Source organism: Macadamia integrifolia, chromosome 8 (assembly GCF_013358625.1).
Source record: "Macadamia integrifolia cultivar HAES 741 chromosome 8, SCU_Mint_v3, whole genome shotgun sequence".
NCBI lineage: Eukaryota > Viridiplantae > Streptophyta > Magnoliopsida > Proteales > Proteaceae > Macadamia > Macadamia integrifolia.
Genome location: NC_056564.1, coordinates 18,359,473 through 18,372,291, shown reverse-complemented (window position 1 = coordinate 18,372,291; position 12,819 = coordinate 18,359,473). Strand labels below are relative to the sequence as shown.

General features: G+C 40.5%; 1 protein-coding gene across 3 annotated transcripts in view; it reads left to right on the top strand.

Annotated features, from left to right (window-relative positions):
* The window catches only part of LOC122085739 (polyadenylate-binding protein-interacting protein 4-like), a 46,018-nt gene that overhangs the window by 20,696 nt on the left and 12,503 nt on the right, over window positions 1–12,819 (top strand). For 2 of the 3 annotated variants that reach the window (XM_042654269.1, XM_042654268.1), the window contains exons 9-13: window positions 467–594; window positions 728–800; window positions 927–966; window positions 10,869–11,194; window positions 11,341–11,487. In XM_042654269.1, coding sequence (XP_042510203.1) covers window positions 467–594; window positions 728–800; window positions 927–966; window positions 10,869–11,194; window positions 11,341–11,487 — 714 coding nt within the window. The remainder of the gene's footprint in view (window positions 1–466; window positions 595–727; window positions 801–926; window positions 967–10,868; window positions 11,195–11,340; window positions 11,488–12,819) is intronic. The other variant, XM_042654270.1, reaches the window with a different exon arrangement.

Below are 12,819 nucleotides of genomic sequence, written 5' to 3'. Positions count from 1 at the left end.
GGGGGGGGGGATACATTGAAGAAATGGAAATTTCAACTCACTCCCTCATTGACATATGTACACATACATGTGAACATTTTATATTGTGATTAAACAGGGAACAATCTCTTTCCCACCCTTCCCCCAATAGGGCTTGGGGGAATGAAAATGATGAAAAAGAACAGATATTGATGTTCTTCAAGCTGTGCCAAGGAATCAAACCATTTCCACAGACCCTCCAGCATGAGGCTCCTAAGTAGGACATTCTAGCAAAACTAGTAGTTATTAGTGCCCATCTCTCTGGATTTCATGTAGTCCCAGTAATGGCAATGTCAGAGGGTATCTCCTCAACCTGATGTCCTGAAAGAGATGTTGACTATATGTTTCATATTTTCTTTGTTCTAGCATGAACTTTGAATCAAAATGATGCCTTTGTCCTTTACTGCGATTTTTTTTTTAATAATTGTTTGGGGTTTTTGCCATGCAGGATGATTCCCAATCTTCTCAATCAGTTGCTAGCAAGGATTTACACCGATTAAGTTCTAGTGATCTGGCTAAACAGTTGGCTTCTGACTCTGTTTCGAAGAGTCTCTCAAATTTGGATGGCGAGAGCAGGTTTCTATCTTTGCTACAATATTCTTGCCATTGTTTTCCAATGAAGAGAGTGAATGAGTTACTGTCAAATTACTGGTTTCATGAAGAAAATGGTGAGCCTATGGGATTCTAATCTGGGATTCTAAATGTTCAGGATGCATGAGAACCAGTTTAGAGAACAGCATGGAGGAAAGAGTTACTCAATAGAGTCTACAGAGAGGAAAACTGTGAGTTAAGCATTGAAATTATTGTGGAGTTTTCTTGCTATTCCTTGTGCTCTTTGTCGGTCCCACTTAATTGGGAGAATATGCATACTTGCTAATATCTGTTTTTGTCTTTTGTTTGGTACCCAGTGCCATGTCAGTGAGGAAACTCAAACATCAAAATCTGAGGGTGAGTACTAGCCATATTTATATTTCATTATGCATGTTAAATGCTGTATTTTTATCGTATTTTATGAATTTAATGGAGCATTTTCCATTTTCCGATATTGTGTCATTCTGTACATTTTATTGCGAGAATTTTCAATGGCATGTGTGTTAGCTCCAACCGTCTTTAATTTCATTGGTGGGCTTCGTTGTGCATGCAAGCTATCAAATTATTCTGTTACCTCTCAAAAGTTATTGAAATTTCCAACATAGTGTTGTCATCAAGGTTCTAAGACTCATATTTCAGTTTCATTTTGGTCATACCCAAATATAACGAAATGGGCAAATTTCGCCGAAACAGTGCATGTTTTGGGTGGCCATTTAAGTGGGGCAAACGGCCATATTAAGCTCCGGTACTTCTGGCAAACCTTATTTTTGCCTATATAAACATATATAAACCTTTACATTGCAAGAAAAGTCTTGCAAAGTGGTGGTTTGGATTTGCACCTTTGGTTGGTAGTATATGCCAAACCCTATTGTATACCTTGTGTAATATTGCCTATTATACCCATTGTTTTAGTACCAGAAGACAGAATGAAAGTTAAACAAGTAAATTATGCATAATGAATGAAGAAAACATAATGTTGAATTGTTATTTATGAAATAGAACAAAGTACATGTAACATAGACACCCAAGTCTCAACAATACAATATCATCTGCAAATACATGAGTAAAAACTACAAAGTGGACCCCCTGAGGCCATCCTAATGGCTAATTCCATGAACATAATGTGGAGGATCGAGCCCACTCATGATCGGTGGTGCCAACGTGAATTTTCCTCTGACTGTATGACAAATGCAGGCCACATCATAATGTGTTGGAAGAAACACTCGAAATCTTCTACAACTGCCGTGTAAATTGCCTTATCTACATATTGGAGGTAGCGTATCCTAAGGTATAGGTCACCGCATTGTGAAGAACCAGCCATTGTGACTTGATGGTGTTGTTGGCATGTATGACTGGTGGGCCGGGTAGGAGAAGAGGGTTGCCCATAAAGGATGATCCGTTCTGTGAGCGCACTGAGTGGGCATCATGCTCATGAGCACTAGGAACTGATAAAGAAGATGTATGCTCCCCCAAACCAGTGAAAGCACCATAGCCGCCGCCATATGCATTGAACTGCAACCAATTGATCTCTTCAGCGTGCCCACTTCCTCTGTGTTACATATACTCAATCCTCCAACAGTGCTAGACAAGCAATCAACGTCCATACAGTCACCCTGCTCATCTAGTCGGTACCGGTAATGAGGTCCTCTCATTTAGCATGCACGTGAGGAGGATGGACTTGCAATGTGGTCATATCCTGTGTGGCATGATCAAACTGGGTCTCCCCAGTGAATCGAATCGGCTTTTGTTCCTGCTCCTATGCCTAGTCATCCTCCTCTTGAAGGGAAGCACACATATCACAACATCATCATCGTCGCTATATATAAAGGTGAATTCATGAACAAGCCTATAAACCTGCATGCAAGTTCCGCCATTATCTCTACGAGTAGATGGTGACTGTATGCGAGTGTGATCATTGTAGTGGGACTAGTCATGGCTATCCTCATTATCCTTGCCAGGTGCAGGCTTGAACAGTCGGGGTTTCTGTGAGAGTATGCGACCCTTTGAAGCCATAAAGTCCTCCACATCAGCATCCATCTGATTGGCTATCTGGGGTCAGGCCTACCTCCAGCCTGATTGAATGTAAGGCTAGGTAGGAACTACCCAACCCCGGTTCGGATCCCACAAATTCAAATTTGAAATCAGATATAGAACCAGAGTTTGAATCTGGCTGAAATAGGAGGAAGCCAGCGGTTGGCTGTAGGAGTCTCTGATGAAGCTCAAATTTTGATCGAATGCTACTCTTGTGCTGCTAAACAAACCCTTAAAAGTGACTGAATGGATGCACAGATATGGAAATATGAAATTTGGTTCCCAATTAGGAAACTAATGTAAACCTTCAGGAATAGTTGATAGGAGCTTCAGCTGGCCACCAAACTCTGGTTGAAGGAGCCTCATGGGGGCTGGAATGAAACCCCAAAAGGGCTTGATTTTGAAAATTGGACTTACCAGTGGGGAGATATGGCCTTGGTCGATCTCCCTCAAAACCCTGACATAGTATGGATTGATTATGGCCCTTCTTTGCTGTTCTTCAATCTGATGCAATGGATGATCTTCAGGTCTTCAATCAATGATCAAATCACTCTTTCAGGGAAAAAAAAAAAAAGAATCGATGGAGGGGTTAAGAAGGGGGGAAGAGAAGGTTTGGTTCTGGATCCCACCCCTCAAGTTTTGGCATCTCACCTAGGGCTTCTCACCCAACTGTATCCCACGACAAAACAGCATAAGCCATCTCAAGATAGACTTCATTAACTTCTTCCAATCGATTACGATTGTCTCTCTTAAATAGGCTAGGCACTGGCTTATGAATTAGAAACAAACTAAAAAGGAAATTAAAGTAAACCATCCTAAAAACAGAATCACTTGGTTTAGAGGCCACATTCCTTGCCATAGCTTCACTGTTTGGTGCGCCGTCTCCAATTGCCTTCCCACCCAAGGCTTCCTTATCCGCCGCCCCATTCCAGCCCCTCTTGCTGTGATTGCTGGAATGGTTCGGAAGATATTGACCACTTGTTTTTTTCTTGCCCCTTCTCCTCCTCCATTTGGAGAAAAGTCCTTAGTCGTTGCTGGCCTTCCACAAGGAGAATTCTCCCTCTTAGTAGCAAGGTTTAAGATCTTGCTCTCGCAACCCATCTTGCTATCCTAAAAAATGAGATCTGGCAAGATCTCGCCGAGATCAGCTGGTTGGTCTTGGTGGGAAGATGGCCTTTTGTAGCCCCTAAAACTGTGTATTTACTTTATTTTAGGCATTTTAAACACAATTGAAACATCAATTTTTTAAAAATCAAACTCAAAATGGTACTTTGACTTTATACCCTATGTAAGTAGTCGGTGACTCTTCAGACCCTTCATCTGGTATGCTATATTCCTCAATCCATCTTCCACAATCATCGTTTTGACACAACATAATCATTAGAATATAAAAGACATCATTTCTAATTGCTATTGATGATTAATGAGTCACATACATCGGAAATTTGAAATGACATAAGATAGCAACATAACAAGTAACAACATAGCTGCATAAAGTACATATTAGTAATAACTAACATAGATATACTGATATAGTAGAAAGTAGAAATTAGACATTTAGACTCTTAGTATTGAAATGAGTGACGGGCCATAACATCATAGCCTCCATATTGTTGATGATAATGTCGAAGTATATTTTGCTCTGATTGAATCACAAATTCTGGCCATGTCATAGTATGACGAAAGTAATACTCAAAGTCTGCCACAACAGCCTATAAACATCATCATCAACATACTGGAGATATCCAATCCTTGGGTAGATATCTCTGAAACTAAATGAGTTGGATTGAGATCAACAACTACTGGTTGGTGCTTGACGAACTGGAACTTGCATTGGCATGTATGGCTGGGGGGCTGGAACCTCGAAGATGCTATCCACAAAACTTGGCCCAATGTGGGAGTGTGATTGACCCTTATACTCAAAGGTAGAGGGGAAAGAGCTGGCCAGTGGGTGTCCAAACTGGCCAAACTGACTATAATGACTATAGTCTGAACCGGTTGTCCCTCTGCCATTTATAGCTGACGGTGAATGCAACTGCTCCCTATGAATACCACTCTCCGTGCTTAAGCCTCCTAGAGTGTCAGTCAAGCTTCTAATAGAGATGTCCATGGAGTCCACGCTATCCTGCTCTTCTCCACCAGCTATGAATCGGCCACGTGAGCCTTTCTTGTAGGGTGTGGGGGAACATGCACCATGGTCCATGTCCTGTGTGGTATGGGTGAACTGAGTCTCTCATGTGAATTGCACCGCCTCTTACTTTGGTGCATGTAATGGTACCTCTCGTGCATCCCCCCATCACCACCATCATTACCATCCCCGTCACCGTCACCGTCACCGTCACCGTCACCGTCACCATCACCATCACCACAATGTCCACTATTACCACCACGAGCAGGTCCTGCACATCATCATCATCATCATTGGACTGTGACCAAACAGTTTCAGGCTCCACATCAACCCTAGTAGCTTGGGACTCAAAAGGCCTGGATACATGTGAAAGCACACAACCCTCTTGAGACATATACTCATCCACGTCAGTACCCATCTGACTAGCTACCACGGGGTCAGGCCTACCCCTAGGTCGATACATAAGTGGTTCACCTCGATCCTCACCCATTGGTATAGGGGATCCTCCTCATCGGAGTCTTCTTAGAAAATGTGAGCAAGTTCAATTGGTTCACTGTTACCCTCCATGCATTGACGTATGCGTTGTACCTTCAATCTCATATTGTAATGCACAAACACCAACTGCTGTAGCTTTTCGTGACCTAGTTGGTTCCGCCTCTTGGTGTGGATCAGTGAGAATGTACTCCAATTGTGCTCACATCCAGATGCAAAACAAATTTGGGAGAGCACCTTAATTGCTATCTTTCTCAAGTTAGGTGCATCTTTTCCATAGAGGACCCACCATTCACCAGGGCAATACTTTGTCTTCCGGCCACTGTCACTGCACGACCAATACTCCCAGTAGCATCACTGAATTCCTTTATCTATACATATTTCAAACATGAATACAAGTTAGTACACAATAGGGAATTCATGAGGACTTATGAAACAATACATATTTCAAACATTAACCCACATCAGTGTTGCATGTTGCCTGTAAGACCAGGTTTAGGGACCAACTTTGCCACCACAAGTTCCATTGCTTCTAGCAATATATCATCCATTCCTAGATTGTACTTGTAGTGGAACTTAGGAATGAGAGATAATACGCTGCAAATTCCATAGATAACTTGTCTTTGTATGTAAAGTAACTTTAACTTGGACTATAGTAAAGTTTAAAAACTCACTAGCTTTATGCAATGGATGCATAATGTTTCTTCTATTTCTCAATAATTTTGATGTAAGATTTTTCACCCCTAGGAATGGATGCTCTCACCTTCTCCTTCATCTTCTCCATTGCAGCATACACATATGGCAAGTTAGGCAGGCTTTCTGAGTCTACCAACCTCAAAACAGTTACCAATGGGCCAAATATAAGGACCTTCTTCACATCCTGCCAGAAGTGTTCTTTAGAGATGGTGGCCTGTGTTGCCCTACCACGTGGTGTACCTGATTCCTTCCATCCAAACCACTCCTCACTGGCAAACATGGATCTCAAACCAACCATCTTATCCTGAAAGCTCTTCAATGCAATGTAGTTGGTTGCAAATCGAGTAATGCCTGACCTTACCAAATCTCCACAGCATTGCCCCTCAACAAAAATAGAGAATATCTGTGGTTGTAAACAAATGTGGTCACTTTTCTTGCCTGTTCGACCACACCCGATACCAAAAGGTTGCACATGCTGTCCAGAAAAGGTGGATCCGTTTGCTCTTCCTATTCATTAGTCTCTCCCCTGCATTCGTGAAGTTGCTTTCATTGTCCATCACAATTTGAACAACATTCTTTGGCCCCACCTCCAGAACAACTTCCTTCAACAACTTGTATACGTACATTGCATCCTTCTTCTCTTTGGATGCATTAACAGACTTTAAGAAGACAGTCTTCCCATCATAATACACTATGAAGTTGATAATGGACTGTCTAGTTGGTCCAGTCCAACAATCACACATCACAGTAACGCCATATCTTTTCCCACTGAGTCTTCAAGCCATTAATATGCTCATCTAACTCCTTTTGATGAGGCAAATAAACATTTATCATTTCATAAGGAGTGGGCCCCTTTGTTCCTGGACCAGCCCTTCTTGCAGTGTCAATCATGGATTGGTAATATGTCCCTTGTGCAACATTAGTTGGGATGCTATTATAAAAAAACAATTGTGGCATTGCATCCCCAAGTTGTTTCTATGTACCCCATACTTGCTTCATGGTTCTTTTTCTTGTATTATGCTATCTATATATTAGAGGATCTTGCCACAGGACCTCATTAGGATCATCATGTCGTCTTGGGGGTGGTGATGGGGGTGTGGCAGCCCTCACACTCTGAGTTCTCTTGAGAGGCACATCCACATGCCTCTACTTCTTATTCCTTCTTTCCTCTGTGGGAGGCACATCTGATGCAGTTACTCTAGAATTAGAGCCACCTGCTCCTCTCTTCATCTCTACTTGCTTAGCCTTTTCCACTTGATGAGAGATCCTGCTCAGTGCCTTAATTTGTTGCAATTCTCTCCACTCTTCCTTGTCATACCTTTTTCTGGCCTACAATAACTATCAGATTCATTAGAGTCAACATCCACTGCTGTTGGGTGGCTCTCTAAGGCTGCCTCATCAAATTCTTGTTCTAACTTTTGTTTCTCTGCCTCTTTAACCTTTCCCCTTTTAGGCTCCGCTGCACTTGTCTTTGCACTTCATAAGAAACTTGGGGGCATTTGGCAACATCCTTGTACCATCAGCCAAATGTTTCTTTAACCTAGTGGCACCTCCAAAAATAACCATTTTCTTATAATACCTACACCTTATTTAATTTTTTTTTTTTGTTATCTGACATTGGATCTCCATGTAACCATGCAATATCTCCACCTCCAGCACTGTTTTGTGTTGAAAATTACTTTAATGTAGTGTAAATATTAAGTTATGGTTTAAAGTATCTCCGATACCGATACGATACCCTCTGATATGTATCTTAAATTTAGCTGACTGATACGATACACACCGATACGATACATATAATTTTTAAAATCCTTTCGTATCGATATATATCCTACGATACATACCGATATGCATCAATACACCACCGATGCACATCGATACGATATGATATGCACTGATACGACTTTATGGAAAATATAAAATCAAGGTGAAATGTATGTTTCAGTATGTATTGATACATATCGGTGTGTATCTATCGGTACGTATTGGTGAGTATCAGTATGTATCGATTGGTACGTATAGGTGAGTATCGGTGCGTATCGGTATGTACCGATATAGTGTGCTACGGTCATATAATGGCCAAGATGGGTAATTTTTCAGAAAACATGAATTTTTGAGGGGTTTTTGTTCCAAAGTTGCTATCAGCCATATTTCTCTCTAACTAAAATAAAAATCAAGGTTGAGAATAAGGATTTTATATTTATGCGACAATTACAAACCTTGAATTCTTAGTGCGATACCCTCAATTTAGTGTTATGCATAATACATGTTATCAATAGCTTTTTTTAACAAATTCTTTATGCAAAAGTGTTTAAAAAAATGTTTCCTATCCATTTATTTGTGTATCTTTAGCGTATCTCCGATCCGATACGATACGATACGATACCCTCTGATACGTATCTTAATTTTGGCTGACCAATATGATGATCAATACCAATACTTTAATCTTTATATTGTTAGTGCATTTTGGAATGAAAATGGTGTTCTTTAGTTTACTCTACTATAATTTATTATTAACTATGATATTATTATTAATAAAAATAATAATTTAAAATTAAGAAAAAATTATAAAAAGTAGAGGTGAAACCAACGAGACCCCAGCGAGATTCAACAAGATTCTCTTGCTTGGGGTCGAAACCTCACTTTTAAGTGACTTGGTTGGACCAAGTTGGGACTGAAACAATAACTCACCGAGTTATACGGCAAGATCTCTCCGAGATCTCTAGATCTTGTCGTTTTTACACCTCACTTGCCAACTTATCTTGCCATTTCAAAAAAAAGAGATATCATCGAGATCTTGAACCATGCTCGACAGAGAATGGATCTGGGTTGACATGACTTTTGCCGGTTCTACTATTTGTGACACCTCTGGGAAGCTTGCTTTTTGCACTACCATTAACCACCTCTGGATGGAGCGCAATCTTTGTAGATGGACTTCTAATTCCTACTCTTATGATAAGATTTGGAATGCCATCCACTTTGATGTCTCCACCAAGCTTGGTTGCCTCCAGTATGGCCATATCAGAGACTTCCCTAGGAATAGACACATTATTGAGGCTTGGGATCTCCCTGGTACTATTTTGGATCCCCTTATGATGTTTCCCGGGTGTTTAGCTTTTGCTTTTGTGCTCCCTCCCCCCCCCCTCTTCCCCCCTTGTTTATTCATCTTCCTGTGTAATTTAATTGTTCATTCATTAAAAAAAAAAAAATCTACTGTTGAGATCGGTAGCAAGGATTTTGGATACTCTAGAACCTTTTCCACGGATTTCCTATTGCTTGCTGATTAAGACACATTAAGAAGACAAAACAGTACTCAAACTGAAATCGGTAGGGATTTTCTTGAAGATTCTAACAGCTGTTTTTGCACCCATCGATGGCTGAACTGACTGGGCTTCTAGAAGTTCACTTGAAGACAAAATAGAGGCTTGATTTGTTGGATCAGTGGAGGGGGCAAGGCTGCCAACCAACTGGTTTGATTTGTTGTGTCCTTTTGACAGCCCTATCTACATCACTGATCCATCACTGTCTCACCTCTATCCCTCACCCACTCCACCAAGGGGTCCTCCTCCTCTGCCTCCACCTTGAGAATGTTGGTGAGCTGGATCAGGTAGCTGTCGTTTTCCATACCATTTGTATGTGCCTTCAGCCTCATATTGTAGTGCACATACACAAAGTCTGCTAGATGCTGGGAACCCAGTCGGTTCTGCCTCTTGTAGTGGATGAGCAAAAACGTACACCAGTTTCACTCACACTCGGAGGCGGAACATTTCTTGGAGAGCCTCTTGATTGCCATCTTCCTTAATTCTTGTGTGCTGCCCTCCCCCCTCCCCCGCCCCGCCCCGCCCCCCCCCCCCCACCAAAATACAACACCCATCATTCAGCTGCATTACAACAATAATACATGTTATTTGCATTTCACAAGTCTTAATACAGGATGTAAGTAACAGAATAAAATGCTGATTACATACCTGCATCAATATTTTCCCGGCCAACCAGTGTGGGAGGGGCTCCAAAACTCCCCAAGGCATCCCTTAAAGTCTTGATTTATACCCATTTGGGAAATTGTTAATGTTAGCAACCCATACCAGTTGGAGTAATTACTTATTATATTCTTAATGGGCTGCAAAACTCACCTGCATGACATCACTTGGATCCAAGGAAATAACAAGTCCTTAATGGAATAAATTATCTCAAACTAACCTCATAAAGTAATCCCATATTCCTATCTTCTACCCATATTTTTAGCCCACTAAAGTGGCCTATTACCAAAAAAAAAAAAAAAACCATTCGAAGGCCCAACGCATATATAACCCAACCCAAGGCTTATTTCCACTAGAATAAGCCCAATTCTGTGTTTTATCTATGCATCACTAAGACTTCATGAAGCTCGAAGCATGGTTTTGTCATGCTCATGAAAGAGTTCCTGTAGATAAGGGTGTCAAAATGTGAGAAGTAGTCTCTACTTATTTCTTTATCTCACATTCTCTCCATTCCTATGCAATACTGCGATGGTCAATCTAAAACCCCTTTGTGTTCACAGTTTCCATTTACATAGCTAGGTTTGATTTAGAGATTAAAAAATGTTCCCAAGTTGGTTGTCAGTATTCTGGCTTGCATTCTGGTGTACCTTCCACATTCCTCTCCACCCCCACACCAAAAAAGGGGGAGAAAAAAAAGAGATTTTAATTCTTACTTGTGTTGAGAGCTTCAGTTAGATTTACGATTACGTATAATTAATTTTGGTTTGTTTGTAGTTGGTCTGAAGCTATGATGTTGTGGGTGTATGAATTGATCCATTTGAACTTGGATGTGGCAATTTTTTTTCCATAAAGAATATTTGGTCTGCTTATACTTTGGCTATGACAAAGATATGTGGTTGTTGATGTGTTGGAAATTATTAACACTACTGTAGATATACAATCATCACTTAATGTGAAGAAAGCTGTCTCAGATAAAGGGGGTTTATCTCCCAGTGCCACTGCATTTGCTCCTTCATCTTCTGTTTCGTCGAAAGGTGAAGAAAATGGAAGCTTGGTTGGGTCATCAGATTCTATCGGATTTGGAAAGCAATGTGGAACAATCAAAGCTGTCAACTCCCGTGGTCGACCAGGTAGTTCTACGTCATCCATTTCAGTGTGTGTAGCTGCACCATCAGCTTCAAGTGGTCCTGGTTTGTCACCAAGCTCATCTGTGGGATCATTATCTTCGGAGAAATCATCACTAAATCCTAATGCCAAGGTGCTTCTGATGTTCACAATATATTCAGATCTTAAATTCTTCACATTTTTGCTCTTTCTCTTCAGAGAAGTCATCACTAAATTCATGCTGATGAATGAATTTGCCTGACATTGTTACTTTGTAACGTTAACATTTTTTTCGTGTAGGAATTTAAGCTGAATCCAAATGCAAAGAGTTTCATCCCATTTCAAACACCTTTAAGGCCTCCTTCCCCAGTATCTGAAGGTTCCTTTTGTTTTCCAGCTAATGTGTCTGCTGTCCCACATATGCACACCGTACCAGTCGGCATTGGGGTGAGCACTTAAAATGTATCCTATGTGTTTTGATTTCGTGTTTCAAAGTGTTTACTTGTTTGTTTTCCATTTTGAAGTGCAATCTTCTACCTTGAAAAGTACTTGCTTTTATGCATGCTGTCATTTAATACTTCTTTGTATTATTATTTTCCCAAGTTCATCTGCAACGATCTGTTGTTATTTTGAAGGGTGAGGATGGGGCAAGGAGTTGCGTATGGAAGATACTCCGTAGTTTCTATTATGATGATGATTGTCTTTATCATATTTTGTGTTTAACCTACTGGTTTTTGTTAGAATTGGAACTTGTTAGTTGTAGAATTGTAGTTAACTGCAATGGGAAGTTATGAATTCATATATTGTGAATGGAGAATCTTTTTTACCATGTAATCGTTATATGCAAACCAGTTTTCCACCTGATAAGAAAATTTGATCAGTTGGCAGACTGTCCAAAATTGATCAGCCTGTATTGAAAATAACAGAACGACATTTGTGAATGAAAAGAGATTACCTGAATCTCTTGGCTCGTTAACATCTACTGTTTCAACTTTAAGGTGCGGTCATACGGGCTAATCTGGACCATCCATTGAATGGGGAACCTGTAGATACACCACATTGTCCAATTATGATTATAAGAACTATTTTACTTTCCATGTGCTTTCACCTTTTGTAAGTGCAGCTGTTACATTGAATCTCTCATAGAAATTGCCCCAGAAAACATGGTATTCATTTTGGCTGCTTTTTATGGTAGAGAGGTTATGATAGAAGAGATTCCTGGGGAACCCAAAGGGAAATGGCAATCTTGATTGTATAATGATGAACTCAAACAACCATTAGAATTATGTCTTATTTTAAGGAACTACAGGAGACCAGGAATGAGAAGGAAGTGGCAATCGTGGGAGTGGAACAATGAACTTCAAATAGCTATTAGGATTTGGAGTCTTATTCTGAGGCATGACATATGTGTCTGGGAAGGACAAAACTAAGGGAGGTATGAAGTTTCAAAATTAGTAATTTAGAAAATAGTAAGTAGGATCAACTTGAGGCATATGATTTCCTATGCCATACATTAGGATGACGTTAGATGCATTGTGAGTTTGTGACTGACGATCAAAGAGTAAGGGAAGAGGTGATTAAAAGAAACCGTAGTTATCAGCGATTTTTAGAAGTGAATGAGAAGGCATTCTAGTAGAAATCATTGGCACTTAACTCTCTGATCTGTATTTGTGCATGTGTATGCTAGGGAACCCTTCACATTCCAAATCAATGCACCACTACGAATTTTGCATGATGATGGCATGGGCCCCAAACCCACCCACTCCAACCCCCCCCCCC